At 40.0% G+C, this 19,304-nt stretch overlaps 1 protein-coding gene across 2 annotated transcripts in view; it reads left to right on the top strand.

The window, feature by feature from the left end:
• Positions 1 to 18,255, top strand: part of CYSLTR1 (cysteinyl leukotriene receptor 1) — a 455,894-nt gene extending 437,639 nt beyond the window's left edge. For both annotated transcript variants that reach the window (XM_069212565.1, XM_069212564.1), the window contains exon 4: positions 11,356 to 18,255. In XM_069212565.1, the coding sequence (XP_069068666.1) occupies positions 11,370 to 12,428 (1,059 nt within the window). In that variant the 5' untranslated portion in view covers positions 11,356 to 11,369 and the 3' untranslated portion in view covers positions 12,429 to 18,255. The remainder of the gene's footprint in view (positions 1 to 11,355) is intronic.
• The last annotated feature ends 1,049 nt before the right edge of the window (positions 18,256 to 19,304 follow it).

The raw sequence follows: 19,304 nt of genomic DNA, 5'->3' as shown, positions 1-19,304 counted from the left end.
CCTGCCAAAAACATATTTAATGAAGAAGCCATGCAAGCAGATGTCATTCTCAGTCATTCATGTCTACAGAAAGTGATATCACCAGTTTCCTACAAAACCGTCTTTAAAAGAAGCAGCTAGAAAAGCACACTTTATTCCCAACATCCATCTCCCAGGAAATGAAATCATTGCATTTCCCAGCATCCATCTATAAAGGAAGTGGCATAATGTCCTGATGTACCTAGATCAATCAACTCCTCAGGGCCATCTACCACCCAGATGGTCCTGCAAAAACCAGACACTGAAAAGTGCATGGAGTGTTTGGGCCTGTAAGGGCCAGGAAGAGCCTTACTCAATCAGACCACATTCTTCCATCTCAGCTACTGGACTCCTGGGTAGTTCCAATAGGGGACTGAGTTATACAGTGCAGAGGAGAGGTGAGGGGACACTGCAGGACTTGGTGCTCAAAGGAGCTGATGTGTACGGTGAAAGCGATATGCTTCATCTGTCACAGAGGTAGGATACGATCCAATCAGGGATGGTTTCTTGAATTCTGATATTTACTAGCCTACTCTGTGGTGTGGTCCAATGGACTGCATCAAAGAAAGGGTATGGGTCCAGTAGTAATACCATAGCTTCTCCATATCTGCTGACTGCGTATTTATGTCCATCCTGGATGAAAATCAAAGCACATCTGGTTTTTCTGTGTGGCCGAAAGCAGTTTGGTGATGTCAGGATAGGTTACTTTCTTTCAATGTGATCTTGTCCAAGCCCAGTCCATCGAGGAGTTTGCCAGGGCAGTCTATTGTTGACTGTTTGGTGGTTAGTTGCATTTGCTGATTGAGGGTCTGTTTCCTTGTGGTCAGCATGATCTAGGTGGTCTTAAAGTTGCTGGAAAAATGTCTGATGTTCATGCCTACATTAATCAATCAATCAATCAGTCAATCAGGGATTTATAGAGCACAGCTATTCACCCGTGAGGGTCTCAAAGTGCTTGGGGAGCGATGGAGGGGGGTGAGCCAGGTCTTGAGGTCCCTTCTGAACTGAGACAGGGTGGGAGATTGCCTGAGGTGGATGGGGAGGGTGTTCCAGCAGCAACAACGTGGAAGAAGGATCTTCCTCCAGCTGTGGTTTTCTGGATGCGGGGGACCTTGGCGAGGGCCTGGTCATTGGAGCAGAGTTGTCTGGCGGGAGTGCAGAAGGAGAGTCTGTTGTCTGGCATCGTATAGGGCCTAGTAGGTGTGGGTCAGGAGCTTGAAGGTGATTCTCTTGTCGATAGGCAGCCAGTGTAGGTCTCTTAGGAGGGCGGAGGTGTGGCTGTGTCGTGGGGTGTTCTTGATGAGATGGGCGGAGGCGTTCTGGATGTGTTGTAGTCTTTTCCAGGTCTTGGCGGTGGTTCCAGCATAGAGAGCATTGCCCTAGTCGAGGCGGCTGTTGACAAGGGCCTGGTGACTGTCCTTCTGGCTTCAGTGGGGATCTACTTGTAGATTTTTTTAAGCGTGCGCAGGGTGTGGAAGCAACCCGATGAGACTGCGCTCACTTGTCAGTCCATTGAGAGTGATGAGTCTAAGACGACGCTGAGGTTGCAGGCGTGGTCGTGGGGGCGTTTCCGAGGGCCACCAAGACTCATTCCAGGGGGAGGATGTGGAGCCGAGGATGAGGATTTCTGTTTTGTCTGAGTTCAGTTTGAGGCAGCTATCTTTTATCCAGGGGGCGACTGCTTTCATTCCTTCGTGGAAATTGTTTTTGGCGGTGGTAGGGTTGTTGGTGAGGGAGACTATCAGTTGGGTGGCGTCGGCGTAGGAGACAATGTTGAGTGCGTGGAATGTAACTCAGTAAATGTAACTCAGTGTTCTGCCAATTCAAATGACAGTATCTTAATTTGTGTATATGAAAAATGAAAATGTAATGAAATCCAGATTCCACTACAATGATTTTTCTTCCAGACATAGAATGCATATAGTGCCGTTTCACTGTGTGCATAAGAAGCACTAGCTGTCTATAATTCATGAAGAGACATTTTTGTTATTATTTTTTATGTTTTTTATTTCTTCTTTCTTCAGTTGACTATGTGAATGTTATTTGCATATATCAGCCTTACTGAGATATATGCACAGCATGCATGCCTCTAGCAATTGCGTAGTATAGAAACGTCACATGTATGCAAAGTGTACCAGCCTCCCATGTATCTGCAATTTAAGTCAGAGGAAAAAGGGGAAGTCTTCTAGAATTGTGCAACGTGTTTGTCACGCACACGATTAAGACCAAAACCAAGCCGTTTCACTTTTATCTTTAAGTTGCTTCACAATAATGTTTGAATGTAATCTTTGATGAATGTGCTTTAAAAGGTAATAATTGGCACTCATTTCACCAAAATATCTCCAGAGGAGTATAATATGAAGGTCTAAAAACACAAAGGTAAACAATATAATAATGGTATTCAGTGGTAAAACAATCACAACGGTCACACAGTATTCTAAATAATTGTAATGGTACAATTTAAAACTACAACAGAATATGGGGGTGATTCTAACTTCGGCGGGCGGCGGAGGCCGCCCGCCAAAGTTCCCCCACCAAAATACCGCTCCGCGGTCGAAAGACCGCTGAGGGTATTTTGGGATTTGCCCTGGGCTGGCGGGCGGCCGCCAAAAGGCCGCCCGCCAGCCCAGGGCAAATCAACCTTCCCACGAGGACGCCGGCTCAGAATTGAGCCGGCGTAGTGGGAAGGTGCGACGGGTGCAGTGGCACCCGTCGCATATTTCAGTGTCTGCATAGCAGACACTGAAATACTTTGTGGGGCCCTCTTACGGGGGCCCCTGCAGTGCCCATGCCATTGGATGGGCATGCAGGGGCACTGCAGGGGCCCCCAGGGGCCCCGCGGCACCCCCTACCGCCATTCTGTTCCTGGCGGGAGACCCGCCAGGAACAGGATGGCGGTAGGGGGTGTCAGAATCCCCATGGATTCTGCAGGGCAGCGGGAAACCGGCGGGAGACCGCCGGTTTCCCGCATCTGACCGCGGCCGAACCGCCGCGGTCAGAATGCCCTGCGGGGCACCGCCGGTCTGTCGGCGGTGCTCCCGCCGACCCTGGCCCCAGCGGTCTCTGACTGCCGGGGTCAGAATGACCCCCTATGTGTTGTTTCACTGTTTGAAGAGGTTGAGGCAATACTGAGGAGTCCTTCCGTTACTGGCCCTTCTATTCCGGAAACTATTCCTTCCAAAAAGATTCCTGGACTCTTTAAGAAAAAAACACAGATGCATAGAGTAGAGGTTAAGGCGGATTTGCACCCTCCTCCTCATTCCCAGGTTGCAATTCCTTCATTTTTGGAGATCTCACCATCATTGGTGGAAACAAATGGATGCTTGCCTGTGGAAGGTACACCTTCTTTGAGGTGCATGTCTCCGCCTCTTATTTCCATTCCTTGTTCAAATAGGTTTTCGTTTTTGTCCTCTAATTCTGTAAGTCCTGGACACTCACAAACTTTATTCGTAGAAGGAACTGACAAGGATATTCTGGATAAAAAGATGGGCAGCAATGAAGCTTCTCAGTTAGCTACCATTTCTCAGAAATTAGATGATGTTAAGTGTCTGTTGGTATCTCTGATGAACAAAATCTCTGGACTCTATGATCAAAAGCCTGGTTGTAATTGCATTGTGCCATATGAGTCTGTTCCTTCCTCTGATCCATTGATGAAATCCAAAAAATCTAGTCTCTTTACCTTAGGTGACAAAACAACTTCTCTTTCTACATATAATATCGCTAGGGGAAGTAATGGCAGCTCTCCAAGGCATGGCAGCTATGTCTGTCAGACCGTTTCTACCATCAATGAGCGAGTTCCAAAATTAGGTGTAAACAAGTGTGGATACACCTCTGGACGGGGGAATATAGGTATTCCTTGTCCAAAAACCTCTCAGTTAAATTCAGGAGGAACGCCCTCTGCAGCAAGTTTTCGTGTTAGTCCCCTTTCAGTTACACACCCTGATTATTCGACATTTTCACAGACACATGACTTCAAGGGAAGGTCAAGAAGGAGGAGGGAAGATGCCATTATATATTTGACTAGGGTGCCAAAGCTACCTCAGGGCAATAGAGAGACGAGTGACTCTCTAATTAACAAAGTTATTCATTGGATACGTTCCCAGAGGAATTGCCTCTCTGTTATCCGGTCAGATATATGTGAGGTCCGCAGATATAATCAGTTGGGGTCGGAATTTGATTATATTTCGATTCTCTTTAATGATAGTAGTCTAGTCAATGATCTCCTGCCCTTCGACACACGGACAGGTACATTAAGTACAGGTAGGGAATCGAATCTCAGACTTAGTAGTCAGCGGCCTGGGGTCCCGCTATGCAGAGGATGCTCTACATCTGGAACTATTGTTGCCGGGGTTATTTCTCCTTCAGAGAACTCTTTACCATCTAAATCTGAGAATCCTTCCCCCTCACTTTCTGAATTGGACTGACTGATTGCCCCCTGCACAGTACCTCCTAAAATAGTAATTGATGAGCGTCAACCTACAGGGACTCCATCTACTGCCTCCCTATTGAGAACCAAGTTAATATCTACGCCTCCCAAAATCAATGGTATATCTTGGAATGTTGCAGGAATTAAGTCAAAGTTGGGTGATCCAGAATGGGTAAGCTTTGTTAATAAACAAGATATCTGTCTTTTTTCCAAGGAAACTTGGACTGCAGAACAGATATCCATACAAGGCTTTACAACCTATTTTTCTGCTGCCCAATCTGCCTTTAGTGGCTTTGGAAGACAGATAGGAGGGTTAATGATTTTGTTGAACAATAAGCTAGAATGTGACCACTCGATGATAAAGTTTAATTCATATGATTTGCTGGGTGTACAACTCACATTCTGACCTGGATTTAGGATGATAGTTCTGAATACTTATGCAAGATCCGTTCCCCATGGGTCAGAATCAACTGTTCTCACCCAGCTGATAGAATATATAGAGCTTTTGGACTCTTCAGACCTTCTGATTATAGCAGGTGACTTCAATTGTTCTTTTGTGCTGGACAATACCATCAGTAACCTGACTACTGAGGAGGACGAATATTGGGGTATTCCCCAATCTAAGGAAATGGTGCCTTTGCCTGCTTCCCGTGTTGCATCTCAGTTATCTTCCCTTTGTCTGAAACATGGCCTGAGAGAATGTAACGGCCGCACTAAATCTGATCCAGAGCGAGCTATTACTTTCAAGCGAGGGCTCTCCTTTAGTACTATTGATCATATTCTGGTGGATATTAGGCTATGGTCAAGTTCACTGGACATGGAAATATTACCTCGCTTTGATAGTGATCATAATCCTCTGTGCCTTGTACTGACCAACTATGCATTTGCAAGAGTCCAGCATACAACGATCACTAATGTCCCACTCCCCTGCCTGAATCATAGACGTTCTCGGGTCTGCTGGCCGAAGGTTGAATCCAACCCGTACTTGATTAGGGAAATTTATTCATAATTTTTAAAACTTTTCGCAGATTACGAGGACCAAGAGGCCCCTGATATTCCCATTATGGCTATCCACAACAAAATGGTGGATTCCCTACAGGGTATTTTCTATAGGGAAATTCCTTCTAAACCGAGATGTGTTGACATCCCTCGTAGGGATTGGTATAATCAGGACTGTGTGCGAGCAAGATCTAATTTAAAAGAGGCTGTAAAAAACTCTACCCAAGAGGCTATTAAAGATGCCCGGCGTAGGTATGTTAAGGCCCTGAAACAAGCAAAAAAAGATTGGGATAATGAGATTTGGCAGAAGCTGCTTGAAGCAGTCAAACATCAAGATGACAGTTCCTTCTGGTGGCTGTTGGCCTCCAGTTCGAAAGGGGGTAATGATGTTATTGGTATGTATATTCAGCCCGAAAGATGGGTGTCTCATTTTTCTGGAATTTATGCCCTGCCTGTACCGCAAGCTCTGGAGGTCCCTGGATATGATGAGTGTTGGGCTGTTACCAAGACTGCAACTGAGAGTATAGTTTTTACATTAGCCAAAACAACAGCTGCAATTAATTCTCTGAGGCCAGCTAAAGCTCCTGGTCCAGATAAGATTCCAGGGGACCTGTTTAAATCAGAACCAAAGATATGGGCATGGTACATAAATTTATTGTCTAATGCCATAGCAGCTGGTAGCCCTATTCCAGATTCTTGGCGTGGTGCAGAAATAATCCCGATTCATAAAAAGGGTGATGTAGGTTCACCTGCAAATTATCGACCAATCAGACTTATTGATATCCTTCAAAAGACTTTTGCTAAGCAAGTCTTAAATAGGCTTACCGATTGGATCCAAGATAATCAAATCTTATCCCCTTTGCAGGCCGGTTTTCGGCCCAAAACTAACACCATGGACCAAGTCTTTAGGCTGTCATTACTATTTTGGAAGTACGTCACCCTATCTAAGCAAAAACTCTATGTTGCTTTTGTAGATCTAAGATCTGGGTTCGATTTTGTTCCAAGAGAGAAACTGTGGGGAGTATTAAACAAAATCGGTATCCCAGGAAACTTAGTGCATTTAATTCAAAGGCTACATGAAAAAACATTTGCACAAGTTAGATGGGGTAATCGGGGGGAACTCACCGACAAAATAGATATTAGGAGAGGAGTGCGCCAGGGCTGTGTTCTTGCCCCAACTCTATTTACATTGTTTATCAACGAGGTGGTGCAAGTTGTTACCAACTGCCAAAACGACGCTCCATCCCTGAATAACCACAAAATTCCAATTTTGCTATTTGCTGACGATTCCCTCCTGATCTCTAGAACTCCTATGGGTCTTCAGGTACTTGTGGATAAGTTTAGTTCGTTTTGTGGTGATTATGGACTTGAGCTTAATCATAGCAAAACTAAACTTATGACCCTGGGTTGTGGCCCCACTAAGAGATATTCCAATTTTTACAATGGCACCCCCCTAGGCATGGTAAACTCCATAGATTATCTGGGGGTGAGAATTAGCAATAATCTGCATTGGGGGGCCCAAATCAATAAAAGTTTAGCTCTTTTGGCCCAGAGATCTGGGGCTATTCTACGTTTCCACAAGTCTACCTCTGAGAGAGTGATTACCCCAACCATTAAAATCTACCGAGCTAAGGCACAGAGTGCTGCGGTCTATGGGGCAGAAATCTGGGGGTCCTCGAACACTGACAAGCTTGCAGTGGGGGAAAACAACTTTGTAAGGTCAACTTTGGCTTGTCCTCGTAATACTCCACTGCTGCCAATGTTCTGGGACCTTGGTCTTTCATGCATCTCAGATGTAATTGCCCTACGACCATTGCTTTTCTGGGTCCGCGTATGGACCACCCCTTAGCTATCCGCATATAAGGAGACTATTCAAGACATCCTAGATAGACCTAATGTACTTACCATTCCTTGGTTTAATCACATCTCAAAATGGTTTTATAGATTGGGTCTTAGCGAGTTTTGGAGCCATCCAGAGAGTATAAGGAAGGATCAGAAGAACCATTTGAAAACTGTTTACTGGATGTATGTCAGGGAAAACTACCTGCTGTGTTCAACACACGGCAGATTAACTTTACAATTTTTTTATTTCAAATGGTATCCGTATCTTGAACCATTTATGGATACAATTCATGATCCACTAAGTAAGAGTTTGTATATTCAGTTCAGATATGGTTGCCTGCCTCTTAAATCTTATGGTAGTACACGGAGCTTCACTCCAAGTTCTGATCTTTGTCCAAGTTGCATTGACCCTTCAGAATCTATTGTACATTTTATGTTTATATGCCCCGCATATATGATTGCGCGACGGAAGTGGTTACGGCCCATGTGCAGAAATATAGGGATGAGACATTGCATGGCTGCCTTAAGGATCATGATGAGGGATACTTCTTTCCCTCTATCTTGTGCAGTTAGCAAGTATATTGTAGCTGCTTGGCATATACGTATCCGTTCCCTGGGAAAAAAATGATGATGAGGAATACATTTAAAAAAAATGTTTTAGCTGTTAAGTTTTAACTATGCACCTAAGACTGAAATAAAACCCCATGTCTAATTTAAATGATAGGTACTAGGGGGTCAGGTACATTTTGAAGGAAAGTAATTTTATGTGTTTTAAGGTTGAACATGTGTTATTCTATTTTATTCTCACCCTTTTTATCAAAAAATTTGTATTTGAATGTTGTTTTTTGCTTTTATGGTTGAAAGTAACCGAATAAAGCCATGTGAACATGTTGTTTATTAAAATTTAACCAAACTTCGCAACATATCTTCTTAAATTTCCCTAGCATTAAAAAATCTCCCTGTATGTAGAGCCCCATAACCCTGATCACACTGCTTGCGTACCTTCAGTTTTATTCTACAATTTTGTTATCACCACTGGGGTCCATGTTCGCCAAAACTTAGGTTTCAGACTATGGCCCTGGTGCACAGCATGTATTTGATAATAATAACATACATAACTTTCAATAAATGTTAATACAAATAAAAAATGTAAAAAATTGATATTGGTGTAATTTTATTTTTTTATGTTTCTTTAATGATATTATTTTATATTATAGAAATGTATTGAAAATACTTAGCAGTAGCATTCTATATTATCAATTCGAGATTTAAAAGAAACATACACAATTATTTATAAATTGTTACTTTAATAAACTTCAATACATTTTTCTAAACTTTAGTGCAGGGAGATTTCCACCCCAGTGACAGACCTCCCTACCAACATGTAAAAACTTAAAAGTAGTAATGTTACACCCGTAAATCCTGTTCCAGCTAGCTCCAACAGGAGGTGGAGACAAGTACGTCTGCACGATGAGTAAATGTACACTCAGAAATGCAATATAAATATAAATGTGAGTAGGGCCACTAGTTGGTAGCAGAACTACTTTTCTATCTTATTTTAATAGCCTAAAAATGTATGGACACTCAGTAAGTCCAGATGTTTTTTCTGGTGAGCTAGAATATCTCAGGTCGTTAATGTACTTACTGCAGAGTTCTGCGATCTGCTAATCACAGGTATGATCCTTATGAATGGTTCGGTGGTTAATGTCCCTGCAGCAGAGTCCTGCAAGTAACTTACAGGTCACGAACTCATGCAATACTCGATTTCTCAATAGGTACTGCAGAGATATTTGTGTTATCGGCAGGCAAAAAGATGGAATTTAGGGACAAATGGTTTGAATTGGCTGAACATATATACATGTAACCTCCGCGGCATATGTTTGCTTCCATTTAGGTTTTCATTAAGTCTTTGATTGAATTCAGTTTGTATTTTGTCTGTCAATGGTCGTAATTGGCATGATTAGACACGTCACCCTAAATAGGCGTACTACATTATAGATAGCTTGCTCTACCAATATGTTAATTTCCTCTGCTATCTTAAACAGCATCATGTCTTGTAAGCCTAAAGTACCCTATAGATGTCACCACGCAAATTCTGCTCACATTTATGTGTAAATGTTTTATCTGTTTTCAGTTTTGTAATGTAAAACACTTGTAGCATTTTAATTCACAGGCCCTGGCACCTATAGTGTGCTTTACTAGGGACTTATATGTAAATTAAATATGCCAACTAGGCATATGCAAATCGAAACCATGTTTAGGGGAGTGAGCACAAGCACTTTAGCCCTGATTATCAATGGTAAAGTGTGCAGATGCCTAAAGCCAACAAAAACGAATTTTGCAAAATTAGAGGCAAGCAGGCAAAATGTTTGGGTGGAAGGCCACTCTAAGGCTGACATGTCTAACAGCTACACATCTCAAATCTGTTATACGAGGACGATATACTCAGTTCAGTCAAACAAAATCTAGGCTTCAGCGTTTAATGTATTATTGTCATCACTATTCAACCACAAATTGAATGTGGATTATTCTGAAAAAATCTAAGTCTATGGTCATTAACAAGAAAATTAGTGGAAATCACAAATATTCTTTACAGGACCAGCCTCTGGGAAATGTAAATGAATATATAAATATCTCAGGGTACTATTTGATACTAAAAGCTCCTTTCAACCTCACAAACAAGAGCTATTTTAAAAAGGCAATGCATTAATATTGGCCTTTCATGCCTTATACAGAACATTGGGAGAACTAAACCTAGCACCCATATTAAGGATAACTTCAGCCAAACTTCTTTCAACCTTGACATAAAGTAGTGAAACCCTTTGTGGCTGGGATGCAGCCCTACTGTGCTCAATAACTCCAAAAACGTATAGATATCTTTTTAATCTACCTAGAAACGCATCTCCAGAATGTGGGTATCAAATGGGTGCGATTCTTAACTGCTGTATATAAAATGGTTTATTTGAGTCGAGTTAAAATTAAAGGGACTGTACCAAAACCATTTAACCCTTCAGAAAAAGATGTTGATTCATGAGCACCTAGCTGCGCTCTCTTTTTTCTAAGCAATAGGTAATTTTTTCAACTAATTTTGAGGAAATTATATACGGTGTTAAATGTTAATCTTTCATACAGCTTTGGTATTATATGCAATGATTTTAATTAATTATGCTTAATATCTTGATTTGAGTTGTCGGGATAGAGCCCAATTCCCTACTCTGCTTGAAATATATTCCAATATAGTAAAAGATGCTGGGGCCTCTTTTTAGTGATGCTGGTGTGAACGAGTCAAGCCAAGTCTTCCAGGAGAAATGTGGGCCCTGCATTCAAACATTTATTGTACCTACACATGTGACGATATAACAAAAAGATTAAATGAAGTATCATAAAAAAGTAAAACTGCTTTGCGAGGAAGTCATCCTTTTAGCTTGTTCACCGCAATGTTTCTGACTGATACTGGTGTTAACTTGCCCTGACTATGCCCAGGGTTCTACTAAACAGGCCAGTGCTCTTAATAAAAGGTATAGGGTACAATTACAATTGGCAATTGCAGACCCGTGTCAGTCCCTACTAGATAATAGTGCGAGGGGGATTTAAACTACCTATAAGTCCCTAATATTCAGTAGGGCAAGAAAGTTTAGAGGCCAAGTAGATTTCCTGTACTGGAGTGTGCACTGCTGTGTTGCCTGCTGTCATTTTTAAAGGCAGCCCTGCCTTGCAGCTCCAGTTCACTATATTGGGTTTTTGTCGTTTTGGTGTCATTTTAAAAGTAAAAGTATTTACTATTTTTATAAATTGGTGTGGGATTTTTATTCAGTGTTGTATCTTACTTATTTGCTGTATTGGTGTATTTAGATGCTTTACATACAGGTATGTTAAGCATTTAAATACATCAATACCGTCGTTTAGCCAGGGGCTAATGTTTTGAGACTTTGTCTGGATTTAACATTGTCTTCGTGGCATTATTGCTGGTGGTAGGTGTGTACTTAGCTCTACTAATAAGCAGCGTCCAGCATGCTTTACCTGTTTTGTTGTTAAAAAATTAAGATATATGTTTTATTATCATTCCGTAGGCTCCATTGAGACAATGAACATGGCTGCTTCCGAAAACACATCTCTGTTAAATTCCTCTAACAGCAATTGCTCCAGCATTGATGATTTCCGGAATCAAGTGTACTCAACAGCTTATTCAATGTTTTCCATTTTTGGCCTATTTGGAAATGGCTTTGCCTTGTTAATCCTCGTCAAAACGTACAGTCAGAAAACAGCTTTCCACATATATATGCTTAACCTGACCATTTCAGATATGCTTTTTCTTTGCACACTCCCGCTGCGAGTGGTCTACTATGTCCACAATGGCAATTGGTTCTTCGGTGACCTCCTTTGCAGGATTACTTCCTATGCATTCTATGTGAACCTGTACTGCAGCATATTCATGATGACAGCCATGAGCTTTAGTCGTTTTATAGCCATTGTGTTTCCTGTCCTGAACCTCAAGCTGGTGAACATTAGAAAGGCCAAGATTGTGTGCGCCAGTATATGGTTTTTTGTCACTTTAACGAGTGCCCCATTTTTGATGACTGGCTCTTATAAAGTCACTAGTATAGGTGGAAACAAAACAAAGTGCTTTGAACCCCCAGAATCCAAAAATGCATCAACCCTTTTGATTCTGAATTATGTTTCCCTTGTTTGTTTTTTCATTATTCCCTTTTGTATCATCTTGGTTTGCTACACTCTAATCATTAGGGCTTTGTTGAAGAATCCAATGACCAAACAGCAGACATCTCGTAAGAAAGCAATCCGAATGATTATCATCGTAATGGCTGCCTTCCTTATAAGCTTCATGCCCTATCACATTCAACGCACAGTTCATCTTCACTTCCTGCGAGGAGGCCGAGGCTGTGAAGAGACAATATTCATGCAGAAATTGGTGGTTATTACCTTGGCTCTGGCTGCCTCAAACTGCTGCTTTGACCCACTTCTGTATTTCTTTTCAGGGGAGAACTTTCGGAAGAGGCTGTCTACCTTTCGAAAGCAATCTGTTACTAGTATATTTCCCACGAGAAATAAGCCTTCTGTCACGATTGACCCACTTAATGCGAATCCTGAAGATCAAACTAAACAAGATAGCAACAGTGAAAGTTAGTCGCGTTTTGAGCACAATCCAATGTGTGAAGGACATTATGTGTAAGACTCTGTGAGCTGAGTCATGTTTTGGGTATAAAGCACTATGTACAGCTCAGTAGCAGACAACCTTCGAAAACAATCATTTGCAAGGTACGACAGCATATGTATAGTATACTGTGTGTCCCCATTCCCTGCCTTTCTGAGCAGGCACCTGGAATGCTGAGAGTAAATGATGTAATAGAATGTTAGTGTACAGTGTACAGTGGAAGCTAGAAGATAGGGAAGTTGGAGGGAAGATCGAACCCTGACAGGACCTAACATCTCTTGCTGTGTCCTAAGGCCCTGCCCACAAATCACAACATTGTTGGGGACATGCATGCATTTTCACACAGCCCCTTAACAACTTATTGCCAAAATGCTGAAGTCAGAGGAAAAGGTTTTTCTACAAGAGTCTGGAGTCACACAGGTAGGGCGTAAATTCCTTATGTAAGGCTCTTAGGTTACAGCAACTGTTGAAATTCCTGTCAGTGCTATATCCTCCCCCCAACTGTGTCCATCTTCTAGCTTCCACTCCGCACCAGACTCCAACATTCCATTACATCACCTCCTCAGGATTCCAGTCTCCAGCTCAGACATAAAGGGAATAAGGACACACAGGATCGAACAATACGTTTCTCTTTTTCATGTGCCTTTTGGATGCTGCAGCTTCCATGAAAAGCATATGCTCTTAACCAAAAGAAATGTCTTCCTATGTGAGTCACCTTAATGAAAATTAACTCAGTGGTAAACTCCAGGAGAAAAGTATCAAATGGTGTCATGTTTGGTTTGCCTTTGTTAACAACACTGTACATATTTACCATTTGGTCTGATGTTGTGTTTGTGTTCATGAGCTTTGCTTTGAGGTTAATTTTACCTGAGGAAATTTATCTCCAACAGTGTTTGGATTTATGTTTACGTATCTGTAAGGATCTAAATACAGCTTTTTGGGTAAATGTAAATCTTGTTCTTGTTCAAGATACATGCCTCAATGTCGTTATCTATTCATTTTGTTGTCTGAACTCAGAACATGTTTTTTAAAAACTGTGTTTTAGTGGAAACATATACCAATAAGATTTAATAGCAGCCTGTCTTTAACCACCCTTTGTAAATATAATATCTTCCCCTGTGCCTGCACTTCTCTTTTAATTTCGACTTTGTGACTGCCCGTGGGCTCTTAAGATAACATCAAGCATATTGTTTCCTGGAAGGCTCATTGACTGGACCTGTGATTTAATTACCATTACCACACTCACTAAACTGTCAACAAGCAATACAGCCTCCTTATCACATAAATTATGCTCTTTTACTCGCACTGCTATTTTTTCACAACTGTAAATAGTAAAAGCGATCTGTCTGTGCTCTTTAACTAGCCTGTTTGCACCAGCCAACTATTTAATAATTTATTCCATTTCGAGTACTAACATTTGTGATGTAGTTTTACAGTGTATAGCCATTTGTGGTGTACTGCCTTCATTTTTGGTTTCAATTTTTTCATATATTTAATAACTTGAATTTGATGTCAGAGTATATTAGAATAATGTTCTACATTGTACAGGAAGACCTTCACTTTTCCCTTGCCTAAGTCACGTATAAAGGCTGTAGCCCTATGACTATCACCTATCAAGTTATTAGCTTCTGTCAATTACAGTCTTCTGGCATTCTTGTTAACAACATTTGAGGTTCTCGGGTCAAATGTTTAGCACACAAGATACCCCCTCTTGAACTCTCCTTGCTGCACTTAGTTAAAACAGAATTACCTCAACTTCTGGTATATTCTCAATACACTTCTCTTATAAATGCCTTTTTCTTGAACCAAGCAAATTTCTTCATGCTTAGCTTTGCCTTTCCACTGTGTGCCTCCATCCCCATTTCACAGCTTCACCTCCGACTCTTCCCATCCTTCCTACCAGTGTGAACATTGAAGCCACTAAGTGTGCACGTGCTAGCATCCTCTTTTAATGCATCACAGTACAGCGTGGGTCGCCACTTGGCCCTCAGTCACTATCTCTGTATCTACACAAGCATTACATTGATATACTTGAGGGGCATCAATACCAACAAGTTTATAGACACAGGCTTTTAAATATGCCATGCAAGAAGATGAGGCAAGAGCCAGCCATAGGATTATTTAATGTTCTGGACAATGCAAGCATACATTGGGAGGCAAACCCCGCCCCACACATTGGAATGCATTAGAATTTGTCAGGAACAGAAAATAATAGAACAGTTGAGAACAATAGAAATTATTAAATGTTGGAAAAGTACATTACAACATAGGTAGGATCCTAGAACTTTTCAATCTCTAGGTATGAAAACCCTAATGCAGAAATGCTATGAGAAGGGGAACAAAATAATTCAAATTTAAATATGTTAAAAATACTGGTTTGTAAGTGAATATAGACAGAGAAAGAAATCTACAGGAAATAATGAAAGTATGTGATCAGGAGACAATACTATAATTATGTAGACAAATGGAACTATGGTTTAATAATTCTGAAGGTGAAATTAAGGAAAAAAGCTGAGAAGTACTCCTGTAACAAAAATCATTATGAAGCAGGTAGAGTGTACACCTTTGGGAGATGCTTAGACTATATGAATGAGAAAGAACTGAGGGAACACAATAGATGGAAACAGGAGTAATTAACTACATTGGATTTGGGATCCGATGTGACCCTAGAAAGAGACACTGAAAACTTAGAAGGCTCAAAGAGTATAAATGGGGATAAGAAGGTTTCTTTTTTAGAGGGGCCTTTGGATGATTCATTTAAAAAAACAGAAAGATGCACAAAAAATGCGTCAGAGGCCCAAAACAGTTAAGTAAAAGGAAATGCAGAAGAGGAGGATGCAAATGCACAAAGAAAAGAACATTTGAGGAAAACAACGAGGACAGGCAGAGCAAAATAAAGATGCCAAAGGCATGGGAACTGAAACACTCCACATCTGAAAACATGGAGGTAAACACTCATAATAAATCTATGTGAGAGGACTCTAAGGACTGCTGAGAATCGAGGCCTGACTATTTGTTCTGAGACTTATATCAACTATATCTAAACATGGATTGATGTTTACATTTTTGTGACTGATAATTTACATATTGAATATATTGAATTGATGCAGACCATGTCAGATATAGCTACAGAAATTTCAGGTAATGATCAAGTGTCTGCTGAATTTGTTACCATAGAAGACGAGACCTAAGTGATTGTGCAAATACAAGTTTCAAGTCTGGATGTAAATTTGTTTCCAAACTTTACCAGGTGCTATTGACACCTTTCATGACTTATTGATTAGTAATCTTAAGAATTTGTTACAATCTTACAAACAAAGACAATATGAGAAACAAGAAGCTTTTTAATGTAGCTAATAAGATTGAAATGAGAATTGCTAATTGTGATAAAACTCTCTGACCAAGAGTCAAATGGAGTGTGGAAACATGCTATGAAAAAATCTGTGAGATATGTACTGCCATAAAATGTAATGTCTACTCCTGTGTACAAGATTGGTATGAACAAGGATTCGTCACACATGATGTATATATGTTCATGATGAATGGCGTCTAGTCATCCTGGTTTTGTATTTACTATTGGCGGGCCATAAAGTCAGGCTTGAGCCATGAGGGAGACCCACTATATTAGAAAGAGTGGGCATCTTAGAAAATGTACCCAAATACATTGAAGTCTTTCTGAGATAGTTTGTACAAACATAACCTGCATAGTTAAAATACACCACTGATTTTCTAAAAACAAAAAGGGGGAAAGGTTTAAACTCAAGAATATAGACAGTACGAAGTGAGCAATTCTTTAAGAGAACATTTACAGTATGTACACTGGCAAACGTCACTTTTACCAGTTGCATTAGATGTAACCTCACTACCCAGATTGTATTAGAGCTGCAGTACACTTCTTGACGCCAAGTCCCGTCAGACAGTACAGACAAAATTCAATGTTACCTAAAATGATTCAATTATATAAACTTCTTTCAGGAAACAGTGATGCGCTCCTGCTTCATTCCGGGTATGGAAATATGAGGTGGTAGGAGGAGCAACTGTCCCATGCTAAGTACACTGAATTTATCTAAAACAGAGTCATATTTTGGGTAAGATACATTGACAGCATTTTTGTAATTTGAAGTGGGTTGAGAATGGAAGTAGAATCCTTCATTAATAAGATAACTGATGATGTTTTAAATTTAAATTTAGAATTTACAGCTGTAATAAGTGAGAAAGAATTTGTATTCTTGGATGTAAGGGTAACAATTGTGAACAATAGAATACAAACATCAATCTTTAGGGAGATGACATCAGGGAACAGCATCCTGCACAAATGCAGCTTCCATCTAGAAACCCTCAAATAGAATATTCATATTGTGAGTTTTTGAGAGCTTAACAAATTTGTAGCAGCACTGACTCTTACAAAAAGGAGCAGACCACATTACACAAGAGATTAAGGAATAGAGGCCACAGAGAAAACACACTATCAGAAGCTATAAAGAAAGTGGCAAGACTGACAAGAGAAAATGTCTTATTTACCCAAGCTACTAAAAAATATAAGAACATGGGCCCATGATTGATGACGTTATACAGTTCATACACAAGCAGTAAAATTGCGAGATGAAGGTGGAACCTGATTAAAGACAATCACAATTTTTGAGGCAAAATAGCCAAACAACCTTAAAATACGTACACCATCTAGTTACAGGTCAGTTTGAGCCATATTCCTAAAACAAATACTTGACACCAAACAATGGATTTAAGGGATGGTAAAAAATATCCAGCATGTAAATACTGTGAATATTGTAAATCATTGGTTCTTCCAGGTCAAACGTATCCCAGAAACAACAGGCAATATCTGATGTGTAAAACTGAATTTGCAGTCTTGAAACACATATGAAGAATCAAGAACTGTGATTAAAATTATCCAGCAGCATGAATTTTCATTTACAACATCAAGGAAACATGGAATTGATGAAATATGCAGTGATAGTTTGTTTCATGGTACCATTAAAATTTGACATGGAGAACGGAATTGTTCAATACAGATGGATATGACATCACACTAATATTTTATGAACATTAAGAAGCAGCCCATGAGGGCAGGATGATCAGCTGCTTGTAATCTGATATGGACAAGAAGAATATGTGTGAAGTAAGATAGAATAGGATTTTTGACGAGACAGAACGACTACCCATATGGGCAGCTGTTCCCAAAGTACAATGAAGATACAATTTTAAGATCAAATGTTGTGATGAGTCATAGCTTATAAAATGAGAAATAAAGTGATAAGATTAATGTGGTATTTGATTAAGTACTGGTGATAGGGATAGGCACACTGTTTTGCCACTGGTAACAAAAACTACTTTTGTCGGTAGTAACCCGCATTAATTAATGTAATCAGCTGTTGCTTTCAAAAGTTTAAAGAAAACATTTATTTTTCAATGGACACCACAATATTTTATATTATTCTTTAAGTAAACTAGAGGAAAGACAATTGTGCAACATGAGGAAGTATTTTATCTATATCTATTGAATTTCTATTGCACAACATATTAACCAACACATTAAGTGTAAATGATTGGAAAATGAATGTGTAATAATAATTGATGTTCAAAGGTTGAATTTAATTTAAATGTGTGTGTACGATTCTCATATTTAAGAGTGGGATGTACTATAGCACTATGTACTGAGGGGTAACGTGATTATGTATTTTTTATAAGTATAGGAAAAATGGCTTTCTGTCGTAAACTCAGCTTTGTGAGGTCAAAATGCATAGATCAGCATTAACCAAATAAAGAACCCATGTGGAACTGATTCCTGTGAGTGCACCATATTTCAAACTGTGAAATGGTTGGTGTAGCTTTATGATGCCTGCATAGCCGCCACTGCTTCTTAGCCTGCATGGTGTTCCACGATGGTCAAGCAGTATCTGAATATTAAATAACACCTCGCTTCCTCATGCAAAACAAAATGTCAGCACTCCAGCTGGACATTTTTACTTATAATTCTTTATTTCATAATACGAATGGATAACATGTTTCAGCACTAATGCCTTTCTCAAACCATTGTTTTCGATGGGAATGAGTTGTACTAGTAGCTGGCCATGCGTGGTGCTTGACTGACTCTAAGACTAGAGTACATTTATACCTGTTTTGACACTATTCGTTGGTAGTAAGTTCAGAAGTGTATTTTTTTAATTGCATTGGACTTACTCTTTTGAGGATGTATCATTTGTGTTATCATGTACCTACCTAAACTCTCCTTAAATATCCCTAACACCCTCAAATCTAGAAATAATTATTGCCCATCCCTCCTCTCCCCCTTGTTTGCCCCATGTTTACTACTACTAAAATATATCCTTATGTAAACAAAGATCTCTGCCACCAATATGGAAATATACACACAGAAAAGATAGGAGAGGCAGAATTGGAGAATTCAATCCGTAGATTCGTGAATTACATTTGAGAGTACATGAGGTTATAGTACACACAAACTACTTTACATACTCCAAAATTACCTGTATGAACCAAACCCTTAGATTCTTAGGAGGCAATGTGTTCATTTTTATTGTATTAGTTGTAGGTAAATATCAATTATTTTAAATAAATCTACAGTTTGATTTTATAGTACAATATGTTTTTGAAAAGAACAAACATTAATAATATTTCCAATATTTTGCTATACCAAGATCTCTACCGTAGTGGCAAGGAACTCCACAAAAAGCCATAAAGTTGCTATTAGTAACTTTGATCATAAAATGGGCTATAAAAGGCTCCACCTCCTCAGTTAAGAGTGTGGAGACTCCTAAATCTAAACGTAGATGCATGTCTCCACTTGAGAATGTAAATAGAAAAAAGTGGGGT

This window comes from Pleurodeles waltl, chromosome 2_1, assembly GCF_031143425.1.
Source record: "Pleurodeles waltl isolate 20211129_DDA chromosome 2_1, aPleWal1.hap1.20221129, whole genome shotgun sequence".
Classification (NCBI taxonomy): Eukaryota; Metazoa; Chordata; class Amphibia; order Caudata; family Salamandridae; genus Pleurodeles; species Pleurodeles waltl.
The sequence above is the reverse complement of the archived record's forward strand: the minus strand, read 5'-3'. Positions and strand labels throughout refer to the sequence as shown.